Raw genomic sequence first — 22,663 nt, forward strand, 5'->3', positions numbered from 1 at the left:
TAGAAACTTTCCCTAGCTTTTAAATGTGTGATGTCCAAATGTAACGATAAGTTAATGTATTTTTTAAGACTTTCTTCATGTAAATGTGATGTTCATTGTCTTGAGAAGGTGACCTTGAAGATGATGAAAGCCATAGACATGTAAACAAGGCAGGAATATGACCTTTGCAGTGTAGTAAGGATGTGTGAAGTGACTTGGAGGGATGTCTCCTCTTTTATGTCTTGATTTTATAAGGCTGACAAAGAGGAAGTAGCGTGTTGAGCCAGTTGCAAATTTAAGCCACATGTGTTAAAGTTTGTAGCAACTTGGCTTTTATTGTTTGAATTATTCTAAATTTGCTCTAGTGTTACTTAAACTATTGATCATGCCCTACTACTAATTAAGGTAAATTATGAAGGATTGGGCTAACATCTTTCTCTGTCAAGTTTGTAACTCTTAGGTAAGTAGGGATGTAGAGCTGCATAAGACAGAGGAACTTGGAGAAGGAAAATCTTCCTGTTGTAAGTGAGGATCAGGTTTGAGACCATCTAAAGAACTTGTAGGTGCACAAGGAGAGAGATGGAGAAGGAGAGGGCACAAGGAGAACTATGGGAGAGTTCTGAGGGAACTGACAGATGAATTTGCCAAGTTCATGGCAGTCTGGTGAAGTTCCCACTGATAGAAAAAGGGGAAACATAACTCCATTTACAAGAGGAGAAAAGAAGATCCAGGGAACTACAGACCAGTCATTTTCACCTCTCTGTGTGGCAAGATTATGGAGCAGATCCTCCTGAAGGCCCTATTAAGGCACAAGGAATATAAAGATGAGGTGATTAGTGGTAACTAACTTGGCTTCACCAAGGCCAGGTCATGCCTGATAAACGTGATGGCCTGTTATAGTGGAGCTGTAGCAACGATGGATAAAGGAAAAACAACTAGTGTCATCTACCTGGATCTGATGGATGAATGGATCACTCACTGGATGCTTGCACTCAGAGTTGTGGTAGATGGTTCAGTGTTCAAGTGGAGACCGGTGATGAGTGGTGTTCCTCACGAATTGGTGCTGGGTCTGGTGTTAAATAAGACCTTTGTGGGACAGTGGGATTGAGTACACATGCAGAAGGTTTCTAGATGACAGCAAGCTGAGTGGTGCAATTGACATGCTAGAGGGAAGGGATGTTATCAAGAAGAGGGACCTGGACAGGCTTGAGAGGTGCGCATGTGTCAAACTCATGAAGTTCAACAAGGCCAACTGCAGTGTCCTGCACCTGGGTCAGAGCAGTCCCTTGGTTGGAGAATGGTTGGAGAATGGTTTGAGAGCAGCCTTGAGGAGGAGGATTTGGGAGTATCGATTGATGAAAAGACCCAACATGAGCAGGCGACAAGCTCTTGCAGCCCAGAAGGACAGGCTGTGTCCTGGGTGAGGGAGAAGTGTGATGAGCAGATCAAGGAAAATGACTCTGGCTCTACTCCACTCTCATGAGATTCCACCTAGAGCACTGCATCCAGTTCTGGAGCCCCAAACATAAGAAGGAGAGTTGTTGAAGCAGGTCCAGAGGAGGGCCAAAAAAGAGCCCTGGAAGAGGGTAGATTTAGACTAGATATTAGGAAGATATTTGTTACTGTGTGGATGGTGAAACATTGGAACTTGTTGTCCAGAGGAGTTGTGGGTGCCCTCTCCCTGGAGGCATTCAGGGCCTGACTGGATACAGATTTGGGCAATCTGGTCTCTAGTGGGAGGTGTTCCCACCTATAGCAGGGGTGGCTGGAGCTAGATAATGATAAACCAAACCAAACCAAACCATTCTATGACTCTATAAACTGCCGTTGGTGTTTGAGAATGTAAGGAAAGGGAGGCTGTGTTAGATGAAAACATTCATAACAAGAAATGTTAATGAATATGCGAGTACTGAACATGGTATGCAAATGTGGCAGGACTTACTTTAGGAGATCCTTTTCCATGTTCAGTAGTAGATTGTTACTAAAAGCCCATTTCTCTGCTGAGACATGCACTTTTTGTAACTAGAGTATGTCTGTGACTGTAGTGTGATTTACTACTTAGGAGAGGCATGGCTATTTTAAACACATTTGCTCCCACATGTAATTTTCAACTGTTTTTGATTTTTATGTATTGTTGAATTTATGGAAGGGAAGGTGATACAGGGGAAACGTACATGTGTTATTAATAGATCAGCGTGTTAGAGCAGTTATTGGAAAAAATTACAATGACCTGGTTATTTCTGTGCTTGACTGCACGGAGCAGTAATTTTGTTTGCTAATGGAAGTGGACAATAACGGGTTGTAGATGTGAAAGCAGCTTATGCAAAATTATTCTGCCGTTGTTAGGGTTTGTCTGTGTGGGGGTGCTCAGTGTATATACAAATGTGAGGGCAAGGTCCTTTTATAATGTGACTTAGACTGTATATCTAGGAGGGAAAGTGACTGTGGGCAATAAGATGAGGAGAATGGGAGGATTTTCACATTAAAGTGAGAACAAAGTGATTTGAACTACCTCTGTGGAACTCCTCTATGCTATAAATAAGAGTATAATACTCATTATTACAAGTATGATAATACATTTGTGAAGATAGAAAGCACACACTGACCATAAAATATTTCTCATATTAAGAAGGATGGGAAAAAAAAAGAGAAGAGCTTTTGCATTTTACATCCTGTTAAAGGAAATGGGTATGTCAGTGTTCATTGTAGTAATGTTGCAGTTTGCATTACTTACATCTGAATGAAGATGAAGAGTATTATAAGTATTTGAAACTGAATATATTAATGTGATACTGAGATATGAAAAAATGAGCCTCCAGAACAAAAAAAAAGGGGGGAGGGTTTAACCACAGCTGTGTTTCTAGGTGATGTCAGACCTTGCTGGCAAACTTTGTCATTCTGACTCTAGAGAATATTTAAGTGAATGCCTCCCCCTGCTTCTAGCAGCACCTGTTGACAGGAAGTTCATTCACTGTATCTCAAGCACGACCTCAAGTGAAACACCTGCTTATTTACTGCCTCAATTAGCAATGCTTGCTAGATAAAGTTTGAGTGATGACAAGTCAAACTTAAAGCAAAAGTGATCACTTTCTATTCAGTACAGGCCTTCTGGTGGATAAGGTGAGGAGTTTTTTTGCTGCTTTTTGCCACTTGTATGACTAAAAGACAGAGCTTTGTGCTTAGGGAAATGGCTCCAAAAAAAAAAAAAACCAACAAAAAAACCCAACAAAAAAAGGTACTGTGTGTGGTTCAATTTCCAGACTTGAAAAACAAGATTTCAAGTCTCAAAAGCTGTTGATCCATGAAAGACGTACAGTTGGAGGCACAGGTCAGCTGTCAGTTTATTAATGTAGAGTGACTTAAAAATGCTGAGGGGGAAAAAGTCTTGAGGAGCAGCTCTTTTGGCTGTAAAGGAGAATGTATTTGTAGGTGCATTGATGTCAAGTAGTTAAAGTTAAGATTTCATGCTTCAATTTTTACTTGAAGGTACAGTTTTATTTCTTGCATAAGAACCAATTTAAGCTAATGAGGCTTTAGACTTAGATTTGTCATCTAATAAAATAATACTGATGGATCCATATGGACCAATGTCTAACCTCTCTTGTGCACTGGGGAGCCTTCAACTGAACACCATATTCTAGGTATGGTCTCACTAGTGCTAAGCAGAGAATCACCTCTTCTCACCTGCTAGCACTGCTTTCCCTAATGTTAGCCTTCTGTGTAGAGCAGGCATGTGATTGGCTTGTGTTTCACTTGGTGCCCACTGGGACCACCCAGGTCCTTTTCTGCCTAATCTGCTTTCCAGCTGTGTGTTCTGGATATGCACATACTGGTGCCTGGGTGTAGGGAACTGTTAGGCCACAGCTTGCACTGGTGATTGAGCACCTGGTGAAGGGGTGTGACTGGCACAGGGAGCACAGGAACATTGTTTGCACCTGTGCTCCCCATGCCATCAGGAGGGGTGGACCTGGGGTGAAGCCACCAGCAGTCATATGAAGACCAGACACTGAAGGGAGAACTTCTCTTGGATGTAGGCTGCTTCCTAAAGGGAATGCCACACAGATTCCCCCTCCACCAGTTGGGTAAGTTCAGTTCTTCTTTCTGTATATGGCTCTTGGCTTACTTGTGAATACTCTGTCTGGTATCACCAAGAACCTGTCAGAAATAATGTCGCTTATACATAAGCTGAGCACTGGGTCTGTTCCTTCTCAGATGCAGGACTTTGCAGTTGCTGCTCAGGTTCCAGTTGCATTCTCCAGCCTGTTGAGGTCCCTGTGGAAAATGCAAGCATGTCTGTGATTCAGAAAACTGAATGCATGAGTGCATTCAATGTTTATTCTAGTTTGTGGATTTCAGAATGTGGCTCATTTGAAGACAATAGAGAGAAATCTGTAACTTCTGTTGGATTGGGAGTTTACTGCTGATCAGCTAAAGCCTGGCTTGATATCTGTGAATGATTTCATTACTATTCATAACTGGCTGATGTACAAGAAGATCACAGAATCATCACCAAGGCTGAAAAAGACCTACAAGATCATCCAGTCCAACCATCAATATGTTATTAACTGTTGCTAGAGTGGGGAGTCAGAGTGCCACATGATTTCTAGAGAGATAGATAAGGCTCTGTTAACTTTCCAAAAGCTTGACTTTTAAGTTTTTCGTGAAAGTAAGGAATAATGTCCTACCTATAGTGTTAACTGAGATCTCTGTTTGGAACTGAAAGGCTTATCAGTAATAAAAGGGATAACAACCAAAGTAACCTAGACTATTATTTTTTGAAGTTAACCATCTGACATGAGCTGTCCATAGTTCAAATTTCCATTGCTTGTCACTGATTCGGCTTACACTCAGTTCTTTTTACTTAATGTACTTAGCTTTGTAATTAAGGAAACTTAATTATCTTGTAAATGTTTAATCCCAGATCTCATTCTTTGTAGATTGTATGCCACAGCTGAAGCTTTTGACCTAGTCATTCCAGGGAAAAAATGAGGTGTTTTTGATATCTATGTCCATTCGGATTGTGTGTCTATGTATGTGAACTGAGCATAAAAAGTCAGTCGTTTTCCTAAGGCAGCCTGAAATGTGAACTACCCTTACTTATGAGTCAATAAAATCTGAAATCTAATGATGACAATTCTTGTAATTGGATGTGTACTAGCTTATGCCGAATTGATTATAACCCAAAGAATACTCAATATGAGAAGTTTTTTATTATTTTGAAGCTTCTGAATGATGTTTCTTTTCCCAAGAAGCAGATTTTGCAGCAAATTGGAATCTTTAGGGAAATAAAGTCTTAATGATAATTGAGTTAAGAGAAATCTTTTTTTTTTTTAATCTCCTTCTGATTAAGACAGTGTGATTTTGATTTGAATTTTTTAATAGCTTCTTGATTTATCCCGTTAGCTTATTTGACTTTAACAATTTCTTTATCTCTTGCCATCCATTTGATTAGATTGATCATCAGTCAACGCTTCTTGTTCATATGATGACTTGCTGTACCCCTTTTGCAATTGTCTTATCTGAGATTTAATAAGCGATGAGTTATAGCAAGAGCTTTATCCAGCTGGTAGTTTGATAACATGACAGTAAATGATGGCTCACCATGCCTGATTCTTTTATCATCTTTGTTACTGCAGTTGCATGAGAAACCATGAGGCATTCTTCCTTTTCGCTTATGGATGTCAGAGCAGGAATGTAATATTTCCATTAACTTCTCTGCTTGTGCAGGCACTTGCTCTGCTGATGTGTGCTGTGTGATAGTGTAGGGAATTGTTAGGCTTTTTCTTTAAATAAAAAAACACAAAATAAGATAAAACAAAACAACAAAATGAATGTCTGTTTTTGTTTCTATTTCTTGACAGCAAGTTATGCGCTTGCAGCAAGGACAGCTTTGAAAGCAGGAAAAGACAGCTTGACCTTACTTAAGATTGCAGTTTCTGAAACAGTCACTAGCAGTGTCAGTAGAATGGTCACTCCCTGTGTTTCCTGGAGCTGCTGAGCACTTCGTGCTTTGTTTGCACCTTGTAGATCCAGTAGGCATTTTCATTTGCGTAACTGTGCAGGATCTGGAGTCTGATGAGACGCAGCTGAACCAGTGTGGACTTGTTGATGAGGTTAATTAACAGCAAGGACTTTTGTCTGCACTGACACCTGAGTTAGTCCTTCAGCATGGTATTGCACAGTGCCTTGTAGATGGGAAAGCAAGCTTCTGGCAAGCACGAGTTCCTTGCTTCGTACTAAATGGACAAATAGATGCTGCCAGTGATTTGTTCAAAGACACGTATCTAACCCTCAGACTGAGATTGCTGTCTTCAGTAACATATTTTGTCTTATATGCTTTTCTCTGCTTCCCTAGCCCTAGATACGTTTAGGTAATATTTTACATAATCTTTGTGGTTTGTTATTTTTTAACCATCTTTTTGTTATGCTATATGAGGCAGCATGAAAAATCTTTTGGGAGGAGAGGGCTAAATTCATATTAAAATATGCATTGGCAATATAGTAGGCTGTCAGCTTTCTTAGTGGAGGTTCTAGTCTTTTTCTGGTGTGATTAGTACTTCCAAAGAACAGCCCTTTTAACTGGACACAGCAGAGGACTACACGATGCGAAAATGTTGGTTCTCTATCTGCTGAGTGCTCAAGTAGAACTTAGCAGTGAGCATTCAGACTATGAACTAAGAGAAGCAGAACGCAGACTTTCATAAAGCTTTCTTACAAAAACCTACAGTGAAGTTCTTTAATTCCTTTGATTCCTTATGTATCTTTTTTTTTTCTCTTTCAGTTGTGTGCAAAAAAACGTTCAACTGCTTTAGATTTTGTTATACTTAATAATAAAAAATCTATAGCTTGCTCACTGCTAATTTGCTGTTGTTACTGGAGTTTGCCAGAATTGGTAGATGGAGCATTATGATCCTTTCCATTGTGTGTCTTTTCACTGATGTCATTTTTCAAACTTTTCTTTTTAAACTATCATTTATTTTTCAGAATGGAGTTCTGGTAAAGGTAACAGAGACTTGTCCACCACTGAACTGCTCAGAAAATGATCATGTTCTTCCAGAGAACCAATGTTGCAGTGTTTGCAGAGGTAAGCCAGAAACTATGTGTACTTTGAAGGAGTATGTGTTGCTGATTCAACTGGGGGATACGTTCTAAGGGACGATTCCTTTCTAATGATATATTGGGTACTTCTATAAACTTGAGTCTGTAATTAACCTTCACGTAATGCTAGATTGTGGTGATATTCATTTAGGTACAAGATTTATCAGATATATGGCTGTAATTGCTGTTAGAGAGGGAGAAGAAGAAAAGGAAGGGCTGGGGAAGAAAAGGTCTGATATCTCTAGTTCCCATTAGAAAGAAATGATTTAAACAAGAGGTATTTTGTGTTGCTTGAACTTGCTACTTTGCTGAATGTGCAGGGCTATAAGCTTTTGGGGGGTGACACTTTAAGCTCTTTCTATTTTAGAATGACGATAATATTTGAGTTTGATGCGTGCTTTGAGGCTGATTTGGTTCTGAACTCTCTCAGGATTCATTTATTAGATGAGCTGGACAATTATGAAATCAAAATGGAAAAATAACCCTAGAGTGCAGAATGGCAGTTTTCTTCTTTTCTATGAGGGGTGTTGAGACATAGGTTTCCTTTCATTGTTCTCTTTCATTTCTTGTGAATCCTGGTTGCATGCTACTTCAGACTGAACAAGCTGTAGCTAACGTCTTCACTGAGGAAGTTCCCTTAAATAAGGAACATATGAGTTTCACAAGGTTAGAGAACTCAAATAACTTTTCTTCTTCAGATCTGTTGTGAGCAATGACCTATTGGGTGTAAGGTATTATGGCCATATCCAAGGAATAATTATCTTATGCTACTTTTGTTCCATATCTCTCCTATGGCACTGAGACTTGGATAAGCTTAAGGGGGTCTGGTCTCTCAGAGCAGGACTTAGCAATGCACATCAGGAATGTTCAAGGAAGAGGCTTGCCTAGTGAAGGTGAAATATTTCCAGGCTTAGACGGTTATCGCAAGGTCTGCTGGACTACTTCTTACCTGCATGTGAATTCCTCCAGGGAGCCATATAACTGCCAATGGAGGAGTTCTGAATCCGTCCCTTAGCCTGTAAAAAATAATTAATAAACGTGCATAGTTAAATATTTACTAAGGCCTTGAACTTACAAGCATATGCGTGTGGTTGCAGGGGTCAGCACATCTGAGATGGTTTGCTGGATGATGGACTAAGAATATACACATTAATTTTTTAATGCACTTTCTAGAAACATCTGTAACTACTTAAGCAAGCACTAAATGTTACTTCTCTGTCCCTTAGAGGGCTCGGTATCTTAATGACGCTTCTTAACAGATGGCCCAGTTTGATGTAGTGTAGCACTGAAAAAATTAGCTTCATTAGTTTAGAAAGCACTAGAAATCTGAAAGCTTCAAAGTTGATGAAAGATAAGTTCTAGAATTATTCAGTTCTGCATTATTGCTAATGATAGGTACTCCTTTTAGATATTCATCCCCAAACTGGTTTCTATTATTTATTAATTAACATGAATGTCTATACTTGTGGGATGGTCTCCAGAGGCAGAGGAAGGAATTGTACTTCTGCTTCTTATGAAGTCTGATAGACAGTGCTTTCAAAACGATACATCAAACTTCCATGTCTGTTCTGCTTTAGCTGACTACTAAAGCAATTCATTTTTTTTTTTTTTCTCATTTCATTTTGGCTAATTCAAATTCTTTTCCAAATTATGCATAAAGATTATGATTAGTTTTGTCAACTTTATAAAGCAATAAATTGGAGTTGGCACTCCTAAGTCTTTTTTTTTAAATATATATGTATCTTGAGTTAGAATACATGCTTGACGTTTTTTGCCTCTGTCCCATGTGATCCAAATTAATAGTAAATAATATTATTGTATGTAGAACACATATATGTTTGTGTGTATGTATGTATATAGGACTATTAATTTTTTTGGCATGGTTTTTTCATACAAACAAGTGTGCTCTGATATGGCAAACAGGCCAGAGTTGAGAAAGAATGGAAAGCCACTCTGTTTTGGAATAATTACTTCCTTAAGAGGCAGTGTTCATCTTTTACTGCCCAAGAAAAAGTAGTGAGGAAGAAATACAGTGGCAAATAGAGCAATTAGCAGTGAGCGCTGTTTAGGCCATTTGCAGATAATGTGTAGATTCTACTTTGTGTGTGTGATGACAGAGATAATACTTTTTATTTGCATTTAGCTGGAGCAGACAACAGGGTGATTAATAAATCTTTACGAGTGATATTAAATTAGATCTTTAATTCTGTACAAAGTTTATTAGTACGCACTATTGACAGATTTTGTTTTGTATCATTTCTTTCTTTGTATCAGGCTTTGCTTTCTTAAGTATTCAACTGTTGGAAAGTGGAAAGCTTTTGCTGAATTTCATGTTCTGTAGAGTTTTAAAATGCCTTTGCTGAACAAAGTTTGGGCAACAGTAGGTTTGCAGACTTTGTTTTCCTAGTATGGCAGCCAAGGAATTCCAGTTTAATGAAAGAATGAAGGCCAGCAGAAAGGAAAACAAGAAACAGAAATATGGTGACTTCATGATGCTGTGTTGTAACACTATGCACTCTTCAGGGATCTCTAATATCTACCACAGTAATAGCTAACTGCTTAAAATAGAGTATGCAAGACAAATACAAAAAACCCAGTGTAAGAAACTGTGATATTTATGGTGGTGGAAATCATGAATCAACAGACTGAGTTGAGAACTGTAGTGTACATGGTTGGTGGGCATCCTAGGTAGCCATTATTTGTAAATGATTAGAAAAGTAAAACAGGTGAATGAGACCTTTTCTTCCTCAGGTTTGCTACATGTTAGTTTATAACACTAGTATGTGACTGCTGAAATTTCTGTATTCCAGTAAAATCATAGAATTGTAGAATGGCTTATGATAAAAGAGACATTGTTGATCATTGAATGCCATGGGCAGGGTTGCCAACCATTAGATCAGGCTGCCCAAAACCCCATCCAGCCTGGCCTTGAATGCCTTTAGAGATGAGGCATCCATATCTTCTCTGGGGAGCCAGTTCTGGCCAACTTGCTCTAGCTGTCACATTCTGCCTGTGTTTAAAACGATTGTTTGATGTATGTAGCAAAGTAGACATAGAATGGAAGAACTTTGCTATACAACGACAGCTGTGGTGGTTTAATGTACTTGAATATAAAAAACAGGCCTCAACAGATCCCTATATAGGATCTATCCATGAATATAATGTGCACTGCATATTGTTTTATCATGGATCTTCCACATAAAGCCATATTGTCTATTTATCTGTTTATTAAGCTCTTTTTCAGACTTGCAGAAAGTTAATTGCAAAATGTTGAAAAACATTTGTGTGCTAAAATGTATTTTTTTACTACTTCTTTTTTGCAAATCACTCATTTTTTCTTTCTTATAGCATGACTATTACATTTTTATGGGCCAGGGACAAACATAATACAAAAAATAGTGTCATGAAAGTTTTGTTGTTCCCTTCAGCTGTTTTTCTTTTTACCAAAGACAGTGTATAATCTTTAAAGAGTGTTTTTTTTTTCTCCTTTTGATGAGTGATTCAAGTAAATTTCATGAGATTTTTTCTGTTATGCTCATGATTTTGATATGTTAGGACAGCTTCAATAATAGCCATAGCTCCTTCCATCAGACTCTCCCTAAATGAGAGGATGTGAGGAAATAATGAAGTAGCAAGAGCTGGTTTCCTGTAGAAAGTAATGTTTATTTGCTGTCCTGTGCTTTGGCTGGTAGATTTGGATTGACTGCTGACATTGGTTTAGCAGGAAGTGGAGAATCCTACCGATAAGCTGAAGGATGCATTTTTCTTCTGGAACAGAATTATAATCTAAAAAATGGTGGCTTCTGCTGTCCTTACTTGTACTGCTTTGTTTTGTGCTAAGGGAATTTCAATTATTTCACTTAAAGCATGAGAATACTCTTCAATTAACATACTCCCCATCTCTCTCTGTCTAGCATGCTTGGGCTTTGCTTCTTCAGAAATCAAATAATTCTCTTGTGTTGCTGTGAAGTACGTGTTATTTCAAGGTTTTATTTTTAATGAAGATTTAACGGAGGTTGCTAACTACGTATTGCAAGTAATACATATTTATAACAGTATTTGGGATTTAAAAGACCTTTGTTTGCAAAAGAGAAAGGAAAGTATTTTGAATCTTGCTGGGATGTGCAGTACAATTATTCTAATGCACAGAAATAAACAGCGTTTAATAAGATCTGCAGTCAAAACAGCAGCTTGAAAGAATTTATGAAGTCGCTCTTTTATGTCAGACCACTGAGTTCTGGGACCTCAGACTCTGAAGGCATAAAAACTGCTGTTCGAAGTGCTTCATTGCTCATGACTCGTTTTAAAAGCCGATTCAGATCGTGAAAGGACATAATTGTTAGTGCATATTTTATGACTTCCTATGAGGTGTTTCCCGGATTTTACTTTACATGTTTACATAGTAACTGTGGGGCTAAACCATAAGAATTTAAAAGATTCTGAGGGTGAAATGACCTTAAACTTTTGAAACATCGCTAATACTATTAATGGAGGCATCATCAGCATTGTTTTTAGAAGCCTCTGATGTGTGAAACAGTGAAAGTCTGGATTGCTGTAGGGTAGTTTCTTGAACAGCAAGAAAGCAGGGGGGGTTACAGTTTCTCAAGAGAACAGCTAAAGGATCTGGAAGGAGTGTAGAAAGCATTACAAATGTTACAAGGAAACCCTCAGAAATCTTGGAGCTGGGAGGTTCATCATTGTGAGGATGTGTATGTAGGGTATGTTTGGCTGCAGCCATACTTTTTAGTAAGTTCTTGCGTTCTTCGATCAGCAATTAAACCAAGTTATCAAATATAGTTGGTACTTAAAAAGACAAATGAACCTTGATGTCATAACAGAACAGTTTAACATGCTGCTTTAGAAAAGCAGATTTGGGGAATTGGAATGTGAAGATATTGAGAAGCCTGGAAGAAAAAAAAAAGAGAGCAACATTTGGGTTCCCCAAATAGAATGAATGTTTAATTTTAGATAATCTGACTTGGGAGCAGTAAAGTGTGCAATTTCTGATGGTACATGAGTGATAGTTTTATGTCTGGCATCATGGAAATTGACCTCTTTCACACTTGGTTTGGTACATTTAGGGATGGTAGTTCTGCAGTCAGATATTGCAGATGGAAAGATATGAATGATGTTGTTAAGGAAAATATGAGCAAACATTTCTGCAGCCTTGATAAGGAAGAGACTAATGTTATTAGAAATATTTTGGCAAGGAACAGAGGTCATAGTGCCCATAAAAAATCTAAACACGCTCTTCAATATTTAATTCCCTCGTTGGTAGTATCTCAAATGGTTTTGAAGGGCTGTTGTGAACATTCATGACTGTTTGTGCGGGGGGAGGGGAACGATTTCTGACATCTCTTCTGAATGCATTTATCTTTATTTTTAATTCATGCACATTTGCATTATCATCTGTGTTGGCCTGAAATTAGCTTAGATTATCAGAACTATTTAAGATTTTCTGTGCTTCTGTCAAATGCTCTCCAATTGCCTGCTTGCTCACATGTGATGGTTCTATTTTAAGCCTTGTATTTAGAGAGGTGCTGAATGTCTCAGATAAGACTTGGCTGAGTATTCTGAAGTCTCAGTAATTCATTTATTTTCACCTGGGCAATTGCAGTGCGTGCCCTCTGCTGGCTGCCATCCACGGCTGCTTGTTATTCAGAGATACTACTGCAGTATCATCAGGTGGTTTTGCCGTTTGTCTAGGTATTATGAAGGAACCTTGTAGATAATTTCATAGTCAGGAACGCATAAATATCAGATGTTCATGTTCTTTTGCATTCTGTTTGCTTGAGGGTGAGTAGTTGCTCTCATCAATAGACTGTCCTGTTAGTGCTTATGGCCCTTGCTTCTTAGTCAGGAGTATAAGCATAGCATTAGCCAAACAGCAGCCCTAGACTTCTTCCAGACTTTTGCTTAATATGAATGAATTTTAGTGTTTACCTGAATTAGTCATTGAGTTGGATGTGAAGGTGTGAATAACACAGGTAGCTATTATTTTTTTGTTAGAAAAGCAAGACAAACACTCAGACCCAATATAAGCTACCAGTAATAGATAGCATTTTGTTCCTTCTTTGCCTTCACAACCTTCACTGGAGAGAATGCAGACCAAGGTCTAAGAAATACAAAACTGCTTCCTGCCTGTTAGTTCTTTTGAAGTGTTAGATGTGAGTCTTCATAGTGGGGGGAAAAAAGCACTTGCAAGAACCTCTGATTCAGTGGTATGTGTACTCTGACAGAGGCAGAGCGATCCCTTACAATTCTATACCGTCATGCACATTTTCTTGCTAGTTAACCTTAAATGACATGTGTTTTGTAAAAGCTTGAAAGCATACAGCACCACACGTGCTCTTAAAAGAAAAGGTTTGCTGCTTTCTGCTTATGGAGGTGCAGAACAAATTTTTTTGAAATGCCTTGGGTTGAGCCTCTTTTGGTTAACACTTCTAAAAGGCAGAAGACCTTTAAAAAGGAAATGGTGTTTCATAGGTCTTTTATAGTACTAAAAGCTAACACAATCTAGAAAAGTAGGTTCCATTATCATATATTCCTAGTGTGAGAAGAACAGCAGAAAGTTTCTTAGAGCCTATATTCACACAATTTATTCGTAGAACTGGAGCATTACTTTCTTCCTCATGTGTGCTCATTTATGTTTTGAAGCTTGAAAACAAGAGAGTCTCATTCTGAATGGACAATCAGGCTAGAAACTGAGACTGTTAATCTCTAATGCAGACCATAATAAGGGAATTAATGCAAGACCAGATTTTCTAGAGTGGGCTTTAAAAGTAACTAAATAAAGGTACATCTGCGGATCCTGGATGGATAATTAGATAAATCGTATGTTCTGTTGAATTGCAGAGGTGGTAAATGAATAGTGAATGATTCTTAAGAATACAACACAGGGAATTGTTATTGGGAGAAATTCCTGTTAGAAATGAATGGTTGATCTGAGACTTAAAACTTGTGATGAAAATTTACCAGTAGATCATCCTGTTGGCTACTTACAAGTATTAAAGTTGCCAAGAAATGATCATGTGATTAAAGACTGAGTTAAAGAGAGCCTAGTATCATTTTTCTTTTGTTTTTTTTTTTGGTGCAGAAAGTGATGTAAGGGCTATTGTAATGAAAACACATAGAGAAAAATGATATCTGTTTTTAAAGGTTGGGATTCAAGGAAAAAGTTGTGTGCATTTTTTATCTTGGTTTATCATTGCCTGAAGTTGATCAGCTATGTCACTCAAGTCCCAGCACAGTCATAGTAATCTGTGCTAAATTGAAATGCAGTATTTTATAGTGACTAGTGTAACACACTGATATGTTATATAGGCTCTTAGTTGCTATATCTACAAATGACAATTAAACACATTAATACTGTGTGCTGGTTCAAAGTTATTATTATTATTATTATTATTATTATTATTATTATTATTATTATTATTATTATTATTATTATTATTATTATTATTATTATTATTTTGGTGCCAGTTAAAAAAGTATATAAAGTGCATAGAGTCTGTAAGAAACTAATGTATTGCCATAATTTTTTACTGTCTGAAGTTGTCTTTTTTCCTTACCAAAGCCAGCCAGGTAACTACATGTTCAGAGAGGAAATAAAGGCTTTACTTGAGTACACAATGATCGAGGACTCAAAAAAGCCTGCATGTACCAAATTTGATTATAGAGTGAATTTCTAACATATAGCTTGCTGAAGCTTTCAAGAGATTAATATAGTGAATGTAAATATTAAACCTTAATACCTGAAATAAGCATGTTTTAATATCTATTTGCATGTTCCTTGTATTTCAGGCCATAACTTCTGTGCAGAAGGTCACAGATGCGGTGAAAATTCTGAGTGTAAAAACTGGAACACAAAGGCTACTTGTGAATGCAAGAATGGTTATCTCTCTGTCCAGGGGGACTCCGCGTATTGTGAAGGTAAAAAAATATTGAAAGATCTGCTCCCTTAATAACATAGTCAGAAAAACAGTATTAAACAAATGGTGGAAGAATTAATTCCATTGCAAAGTTGAATTTTGTGATAGTGAATGTCACTTTTCAAAATGGGTCCTTTTTGAATGTGTGAATTTGAGATGATCAAAAAAGGAGGAATTAGTGCTGGACTATTCAGAGTATTTGTTGTTCTCCTTCATTGGTGCATTCTTGTTTTGGCATGCTATGGTCATGTTGTCATGACAGCTTCCAAAACACCACTTTTCAAATGCTATAACCTACCCTGTAAAATGTTTCCTAGAGAGTAACATCTATATAAGATGTATTAAACTTATGAAGTATTATGTATTCTGCTGGCAATCATGAGAGAAGTTATCATGAAGAAGGGATATGGAGACTTGAACACAGAAAGGGTGATCTGTTGTATTTCCGGGTGTAGTTCTGTGGACCAGCTACTGGTCTGAAATGGTCTTCCTATGATACAGATGATCGCTGTTTCTGAGAGGACTGTAGCTGAACTACTTCTGTTGGTGTATTATTCCATCACAGGGAAGGATGCAGTGGGGCGTTATTCTCCTTTTTGTTCCTCTGCATTTTCCGTTGCTTGCCATTATTTTTAGCAATGATCTACATACTAGAAAATGAATTGATGAATCAACTTGCAGTGCATTTCTTCCTGCTTTTGCCTAGAAGGTTTTTTTAGTGCTCTTGTATGTTAGTCTACAGTATTTAATCTTTTGGCCATCATAGGAAGTATCAAAACTACTTTGTAAAACAAAAAATATTTCCCTAGTTTTTTCATCTAGTGATACTAGTGATGGGATGGGCATCTTCTGACGAGCTTTTAAAGTACATGAAGAATTGGAAGACAGGATGAAAGGATAAAAGAGGTGTGCGTGGACTGGGTTTAAATAATCCTACTAATAAAAAGTACTTAAGTGAATAGGACTGCTTTAAACAGTCTATTAAACAGTCTACCAAAGCTATTTGGTAACTTGTTTTTAGAAATCTTGTGGCATTTATTCAGTTCTCTGCTGTAAGTGAAACTGTTGATCACAGCCTGAACCTCTGATTGACCATCTGAGGCAAGTGATGAGTCAGCTGTGGGAGCACAGGTGAAGGTAATTCAGTTGTGCTCCTGGAAGGGGGTAGAGCTTGACCATTTAAAGGCTGACCACCATTAAGGTAGCATTTCTTTCTGGAGGTTTCTCCTGTGTGGAGTTTTTGTGGTGTGCATTCATTTTGCCTCAGCACTGGTGAGTCTTTGCTTAGAATACTCTCCGTCTATTTACCCTGTAATTACAACTATACACTTGTATTATTCCAATTATATGTCTGCAAAGAGAAGTTTGAATGCTCCTGTACACGTGCTTTCAACAACTGTGAAAACAATTGATAGATTTATTTTGGAAGGCAGGCAGCAGAGAGACCATTTGTCATATATTTTTTTTCCTACAAAAAGTATGAGAGCTGTTATATGAGGGTACTACAAGTTCTGTGCAGAAAACAACAGACAATTTCAAGGCTCCTTGTCAGCCACAATGAGAAACTGAGTACTTGTTCTTTTTTTCCTTTTAAAGTACGAGCAATATCCAGTGCTCTTATTAATCTAGCAGCAGATGGTCTATTTTCCTTTTTTTCCCTATGGCAGAAGTTTAAAAACCTTGAGTCAAGTAAGTTTGGTGATGTCGACAGTACATTAGGAGTGTTAGTGGTTAGGTGAAAAATGAGCTTTGGGAAGAAATTACATACAGTTGGCTGTATAACGTTCTTGAAGACTTAGTAAAACTGTTATTTAAATCAGTGAGATCATAGATGTACATCTGAAGACAGAATCTGTTGGTGTAGTGGAGTAGTGGATTTCTGTGTGTACCGTGTAAGAACTGAATGCATGAAACACCTGAACAAGAAGTAAAACCCATGCAAAATATTTGTGGAAGCAAGGATATCTTCTGTAGTTCTGGTTTTGCCTTCATCATTCTTAAGCACTTAAAGTTAAAAGGCACGTGAGATTACAGTTTCGAGACAGTGAGTTTAAACTAGTTTGTACTTAAGACGCCTTCCTGTAGCGGCACTTGAGTTCAGAATGCTTTGGATCTTGATATTTTCCAGATTTCTTGTTTCTGCCATTGTAACTTGGAACACTTGTGTGCATGAGCTCTAATGCATGGTGTTAATTTACGGTTGTTCCTGCTTACTCTTAAGTTTTATTCTGGTGTATTGATGAACCTTATGGGCATTATTTTGATCTTGCAAGGTACCTGACAAATTGCATTTGAGATAGCTTTGCTTTTGTTTATTTATTTGTAAAACAACTTACAAAAATAACCCTGTGAAGCTCTTATAGTCCATTCCTAGTGACTACTCTTAAAGCAGTTACCAGCTCTTTGTGTCAGAATGTACAGATAAAGTTATTCACTATTAGAAATAATGTGTTTTTAAGGGAGATCATTTCTAAAAATGAATGCATGAAGCTTGTAGAGAATGAAAGCAGAAAGCAGAGATCTGCTTTTATAGACATATATTTAAAAACAGAAAAGTGTTTCTTTTTTTTTTTTTTTTTTTTGGTCTGTTTGCATGTTTTGTACGTCCGAGATGTAATTAAAGCATTTGCCATTTGCAGAACGATATATAGAAATATGTCTGACCAGTTTGGCTGAGGTTTAACCACAGATGAGATACTTAAGCACAAGTGTTAGACCAGTGTTTTACTTCAGTCACATGGATAAATTCTGGTAACTGCACAGATAACCAGAGTCTCTAACTGATATGACATGCAGCTATGACTTCTTGGCACACCATTTGAATCTCTGTCACATTGATTCTTCCTGACATGATAAATGATGTAGAGGAGATGAGCAAATAGACTTTTGAAAAGCCAGACTGCTTCACAGTCTGGGACTACTACACAAATATCAACAGGACTGTCCAGAAAGTGAAAAGAGAAGGGAAAGTGTTGGCAAATGAAGAGTCAGAGATGAAATGAGGAAAATGAAGCCAAATCAATTAAAATTATGCTTGTGACTAGCACAACTATCCTTGTCTTCTAGATGCTAAAAAACAAAGAGCTGTGTCTTCTAAAGAGAACTTGATGAGATTCTGCTATGTGTTTCCCAGTGAAGAGAAAAAGCAAAAAACACTTCTTTTCTCCCTCCCTGTTTCAGTTTTGTTATGTACTACTTTCTAGCTTGATATTCTGACAGCCTTTTTCTTCCTACAAAGTTATGCTGGTACAAAAGTGATTATTACCTAATTGTGGTTGGATTCTGATTCATTGTTAGAGCTGCTTAAATCTTAAGTGGGCTGAATCTCCCTGTTAGGATAAATGCATGTCTATTCTTTCTGACAAGAGTGCATCAAACAAAATTAGTATTAATATTCTTTGCTTCATGCAGAGCTAATCATACCCCAGGAGGCATCTAGTATAAGTGATACTGTAGCCACAAGAAGTCCTGTCATGCTACAAAGCGGTATTTTTTCCTTTCTAGTTTCACCAGTGACACCCCAGAACATTCTTGTCATAATGGATATAATGTAGAAAAGGATCCATTGACTCAAGTGAACCTATAAGATGAATACTCTCAGTATTATGTTGTAGCATTTTATTTCCCTGTACGCTGTAGTAGGATGACACGCTCTCTAGGGTATCTTCCAGTTGTTGGTGTGATGAATATAAAGCTATTTTACAAGAACATAAAGAAAACTTCTGTGTCCGAAGCAGCCTTTTAGGTGGTGATGAGGACAGAAATCTTGGATGAGGCTGCTTTCCCTTAAAAAATGCCAAAAAATTTTAAGGCCAGATGTACTGTTGAGAATGTCTGGTACTGCTTCCCCCCCATCCCCCTTTTTCTTTACTGGTTAAGCTGCTAGTGACCATAGATCTTTGAAGAATGTATTTCTGTGAGATTAATTCAAGCAGCATTGTTAGTTTTCTTATATGCTCTTTTATGGTCACTGCACTGATGTTACTTCAGCATAAGGAGTTAGCAAGATAAACGCCTTAAAGTTTGTGTGAACTATTGTATTTTTTGTCCTGATAGCATTCGCTAGGATCCCTCGTGACTTTAATTCAGAGGGAAACTTCAGACTTAGTCACTCATTGCTCTCCTCTGTCTGGAACATTTTATCTTAATTTGTCATTATGAAATTATTGCACATTATTGCTCTTTTCAAAAATGTCACATAAGCTGTGAAATATTATCTGAAGACTAAGTGCTTTGCAGAAAACCTGCTCAGTTTGTAGTTACAACCATCTTGTTGGATTAACAGGTTTTGGGGACATGACATTAAGATGAATAATTTTGATAATATTCATCAAGAAAATCTTATTCAGCTTACTTGAGTGGCAACAAAACTTCCTAGGAGTATCACTGGACTGATAGTTTCTACTTTTATTGTGTTAATTTATCTTCACCAATCTGGTGTGTTCTAACAATTATTGGCAGAATCTATAGAGAATGATGCAATGTTATTTTTCTTATAGGTTGTTTCTCCTTTTACAGTAAGCTAAATAGTACCGTTATAGTTATTGCTCAGTGTAGTGATAAAGCACACCCATAGAAATAGGCTGTATGCAAACTTTTTTGGCGCGAGTTCAAGTTAATCCATAATATTCCATCTCCTCCAGAATAATTTTGAGATCAGTAATTAGGAAACATATGTGTGTATTTCGTACCGATTTTCATATATTATGTATATATGTATGTTGGGAGTTTTAGATTAGATATTAGGAGAAAGTTCTTCACTTAGAGGGTGGTGATGCACTGGAACAGGTTGCCCAAGGATGCTGTGGATGCCCCATCCCTGGAGGCATTCAAGGCCAGGCTGGATGTTGGTGGTTGGTGACCCTGCACATAACAGGGGGGTTGAAATGAGATGAGCATTGTGGTCTTTTTCAACCCAGGCCATTCTGTGATTCTATGTTATATATGTATATGAAAGAAATGATAAGATAGAGATATGTGTTATTTTTTGGGGGGAGGGAGAAGAAAACCACAACAAAACAAAAAAACTCAATCTTACAAGAAATCCATGCTTTGTTTTTTAACTTGGAGCTTCTATTACCTTTTTAGATCACTTGTCTACCTGTGCAGTGAATCATTAAATATTTAATTCTGAAAATTGAAGATTGTCTGTACTTAAGTAGATGCTACATTCTGACTGCATATCACATCTTTCTTGATTAGTGTGTTCTTCTATATATGAGTTCATAATTATAAGGTTAGGTATAAATAAAAAAAATTAACATACACTTAATTACATGTAATTAATCTTTTGTTATTCTTAAGTTGATTAGTGCAGTGTGACTCACTGCATACAGTAGCATTTCCAAATTACTAGTCTTTCACTCCTGTCTTTTTCCTTTCTGTAAAAAGGCAGAGCTAAGTTACAGGCTTAATGAGAAACTTCTGTGTCCCCCTTCATTCTTGTTGGCTGAGCTCAGCATCACGTTAACTCAATGACTTTTGATTTTCAACAGTGCATTACTATTGGACAAGAGATTTATAATGGACAAGATTCCTACCCATTTGGCTTAGAAAATCTTTCAAATTATGGCCTGGAATTATTGGCCTAGAAAACTGCCTTTATGTATTCAATAAGATAATTTCATGAAGCAGTCTAAATGTCCTGAGGTTAGTTAGTTAACATTTCCATGTAAGAGTGTTTTAGCAAGCTATCACTCATTTGGATATACTTCCTATAATCAGAAATAAGCAGTTCTTTATTTGTATTCATTCTTATCTATGTTAATGTTAGCAATTGCAGTGTTAGTAGCAGTGCCCGTTACATATTGCTGGGGCTGTGAGATCTTTTTCTCATTTCAGGTCATACTAATAGAACTCCCAGTCTTGCCTGAAGTTCATTCAGCTGAAGATATGAAAGAAGTTGAAATAACTTACTATTTTGTAATATCATAATTTGTTAGAATTCTATAAATTAAATCTGTGTAGGTTTGTGGCTTGTAAAGTGAAAAAGATGGAAACTGGCAGGCAAATTGGAGAGTCATACTTGAGACCCAAAACTGGATGGCATAAAGCTCTCTCTTCAGACTTTAAATGGTTGATATAGGTCAGGTGTTTGGGGTTTTGTACCACAGCCAGAACAAAAGCTCCTCCGTGGTATTAACAGGCAGGGATTCTTCCCCAGCAGAGGCAAAATTACTGTAAGGTCTGTCTCTGATGTCTACCACAACATTGAGAAAGGCTGTATTTCAATTTTATGGCTGAGCATAAAAGCTTTGGAGTCAGTAGACTCTCAAAAACATGAGTGAATGTCTGAATTTAATTTGCTATTCTAGATTTACATCTGTGAATGAGAGCAGAAAGTATTCCTGGGGCTTCTAAATCTTTCAGAATTTATCACATGAAGTAAGACAATCCCAATCACAAAATATATCCAGTAAAGATCAGTCTGCTCTTAGTTGTACTAACTCACTTGCAAATAACTCTTTTCAAGGGGATATGACCACTTTTAAGACAGTTGAAGTCAACATGGCAAAAAATGACTGGTATTGACTGATGAAGTATGGCTGTTCCTAGAGTTTGTAACAACCTAAACTGAAGATGACCTTTCTTATTCTATGCTTCAGTCACATCAAAATGAGAGTATTCTATTTTTGTGGAATTAATTTGTCTTGCAAAATGAAGATTGTGTTGCTATAATTCCATTATTCTTATCAGTGTTGCCTTTATGTTCATATCTATGTACAATCCTGTTAAGATTGAAGTCAATATAAGAGAGACACATCATAGAATCACCTAATCATGGAATCACCAAGGCTGGAAAAGACCCACAAGGTCATCCAGTCCAACCATCCCTCCATCACCAATAGTTCTCACTAAACCATGTCCCTCAACACAATGTCCAAATGTTCCTTGAACACCTCCAAGGTTGTTGACTCCACCGCCTCCCTGGGCAGCCTAGCTTGTTTTGTGGCTCAGGGGAACAGCCTGCTCCTCCGACTTTAAGATTTCCTTCTTGAAGGGGAACCGACTGTCTTGGAACCCTTTATTCTCTAAGACTGAATCCCAGAGGACTCCCCCTACTAGTCTTCTGAACAATTCATAGTCCACCCACCAGATATCCAAGGTAGCAGTTTTGCTGCTCCCTTTTCTGGCTCCACCAAGAATTGAGAGCTCTACCATTTCATGGTCACTCATCTCATGGTCAGTCATTTTTTATAGTCCTCAGGCTTCTGTCACTGATCTCATCACTGCTGGCCTTAGATAAATGTATTGAAACATTACACTCTGAAGATATTTATATTCATATAGGTTTGGCTGGAAAACACCTGTTCTGTGAAAGCAGAACAGAAAGAAAAGCAAAATGTAGAGGAAAAAAACATGCTTTTTTTTAAACTCATCCTTATGGAAGTCAGGAAAAAGTAGATCTATGATATTATTTTATTTTACTTATAATGAAAATAAAAAAACCCTGTTGCTATAATGTCAGAAAGAAGAAAATATTTCACCACACAGTGACTTCTTTTACTGTTCTTAATATGAGAGATTTCAGTTAAGGTTACCTCTTACCTTTGATCATTTACATCTTCTTTGTAGATGACTATTTAGTGTACAGACCTTTTTTCCAAGCAGCTTAAACAGACTAAGAAATAAACCCATTCTTGCACGTGGTCTTT

General features: G+C 37.4%; 1 protein-coding gene across 4 annotated transcripts in view; it reads left to right on the top strand.

The window, feature by feature from the left end:
- NELL1 (neural EGFL like 1) overlaps positions 1-22,663 on the top strand; it is a 240,310-nt gene that overhangs the window by 59,888 nt on the left and 157,759 nt on the right. For all 4 annotated transcript variants that reach the window (XM_032444974.1, XM_032444975.1, XM_032444976.1 and 1 more), the window contains exons 11-12: positions 6,964-7,063; positions 14,881-15,009. In XM_032444974.1, the coding sequence (XP_032300865.1) occupies positions 6,964-7,063; positions 14,881-15,009 (229 nt within the window). The remainder of the gene's footprint in view (positions 1-6,963; positions 7,064-14,880; positions 15,010-22,663) is intronic.

The sequence above is a fragment of the Coturnix japonica genome, chromosome 5 (assembly GCF_001577835.2).
Source record: "Coturnix japonica isolate 7356 chromosome 5, Coturnix japonica 2.1, whole genome shotgun sequence".
Classification (NCBI taxonomy): Eukaryota; Metazoa; Chordata; class Aves; order Galliformes; family Phasianidae; genus Coturnix; species Coturnix japonica.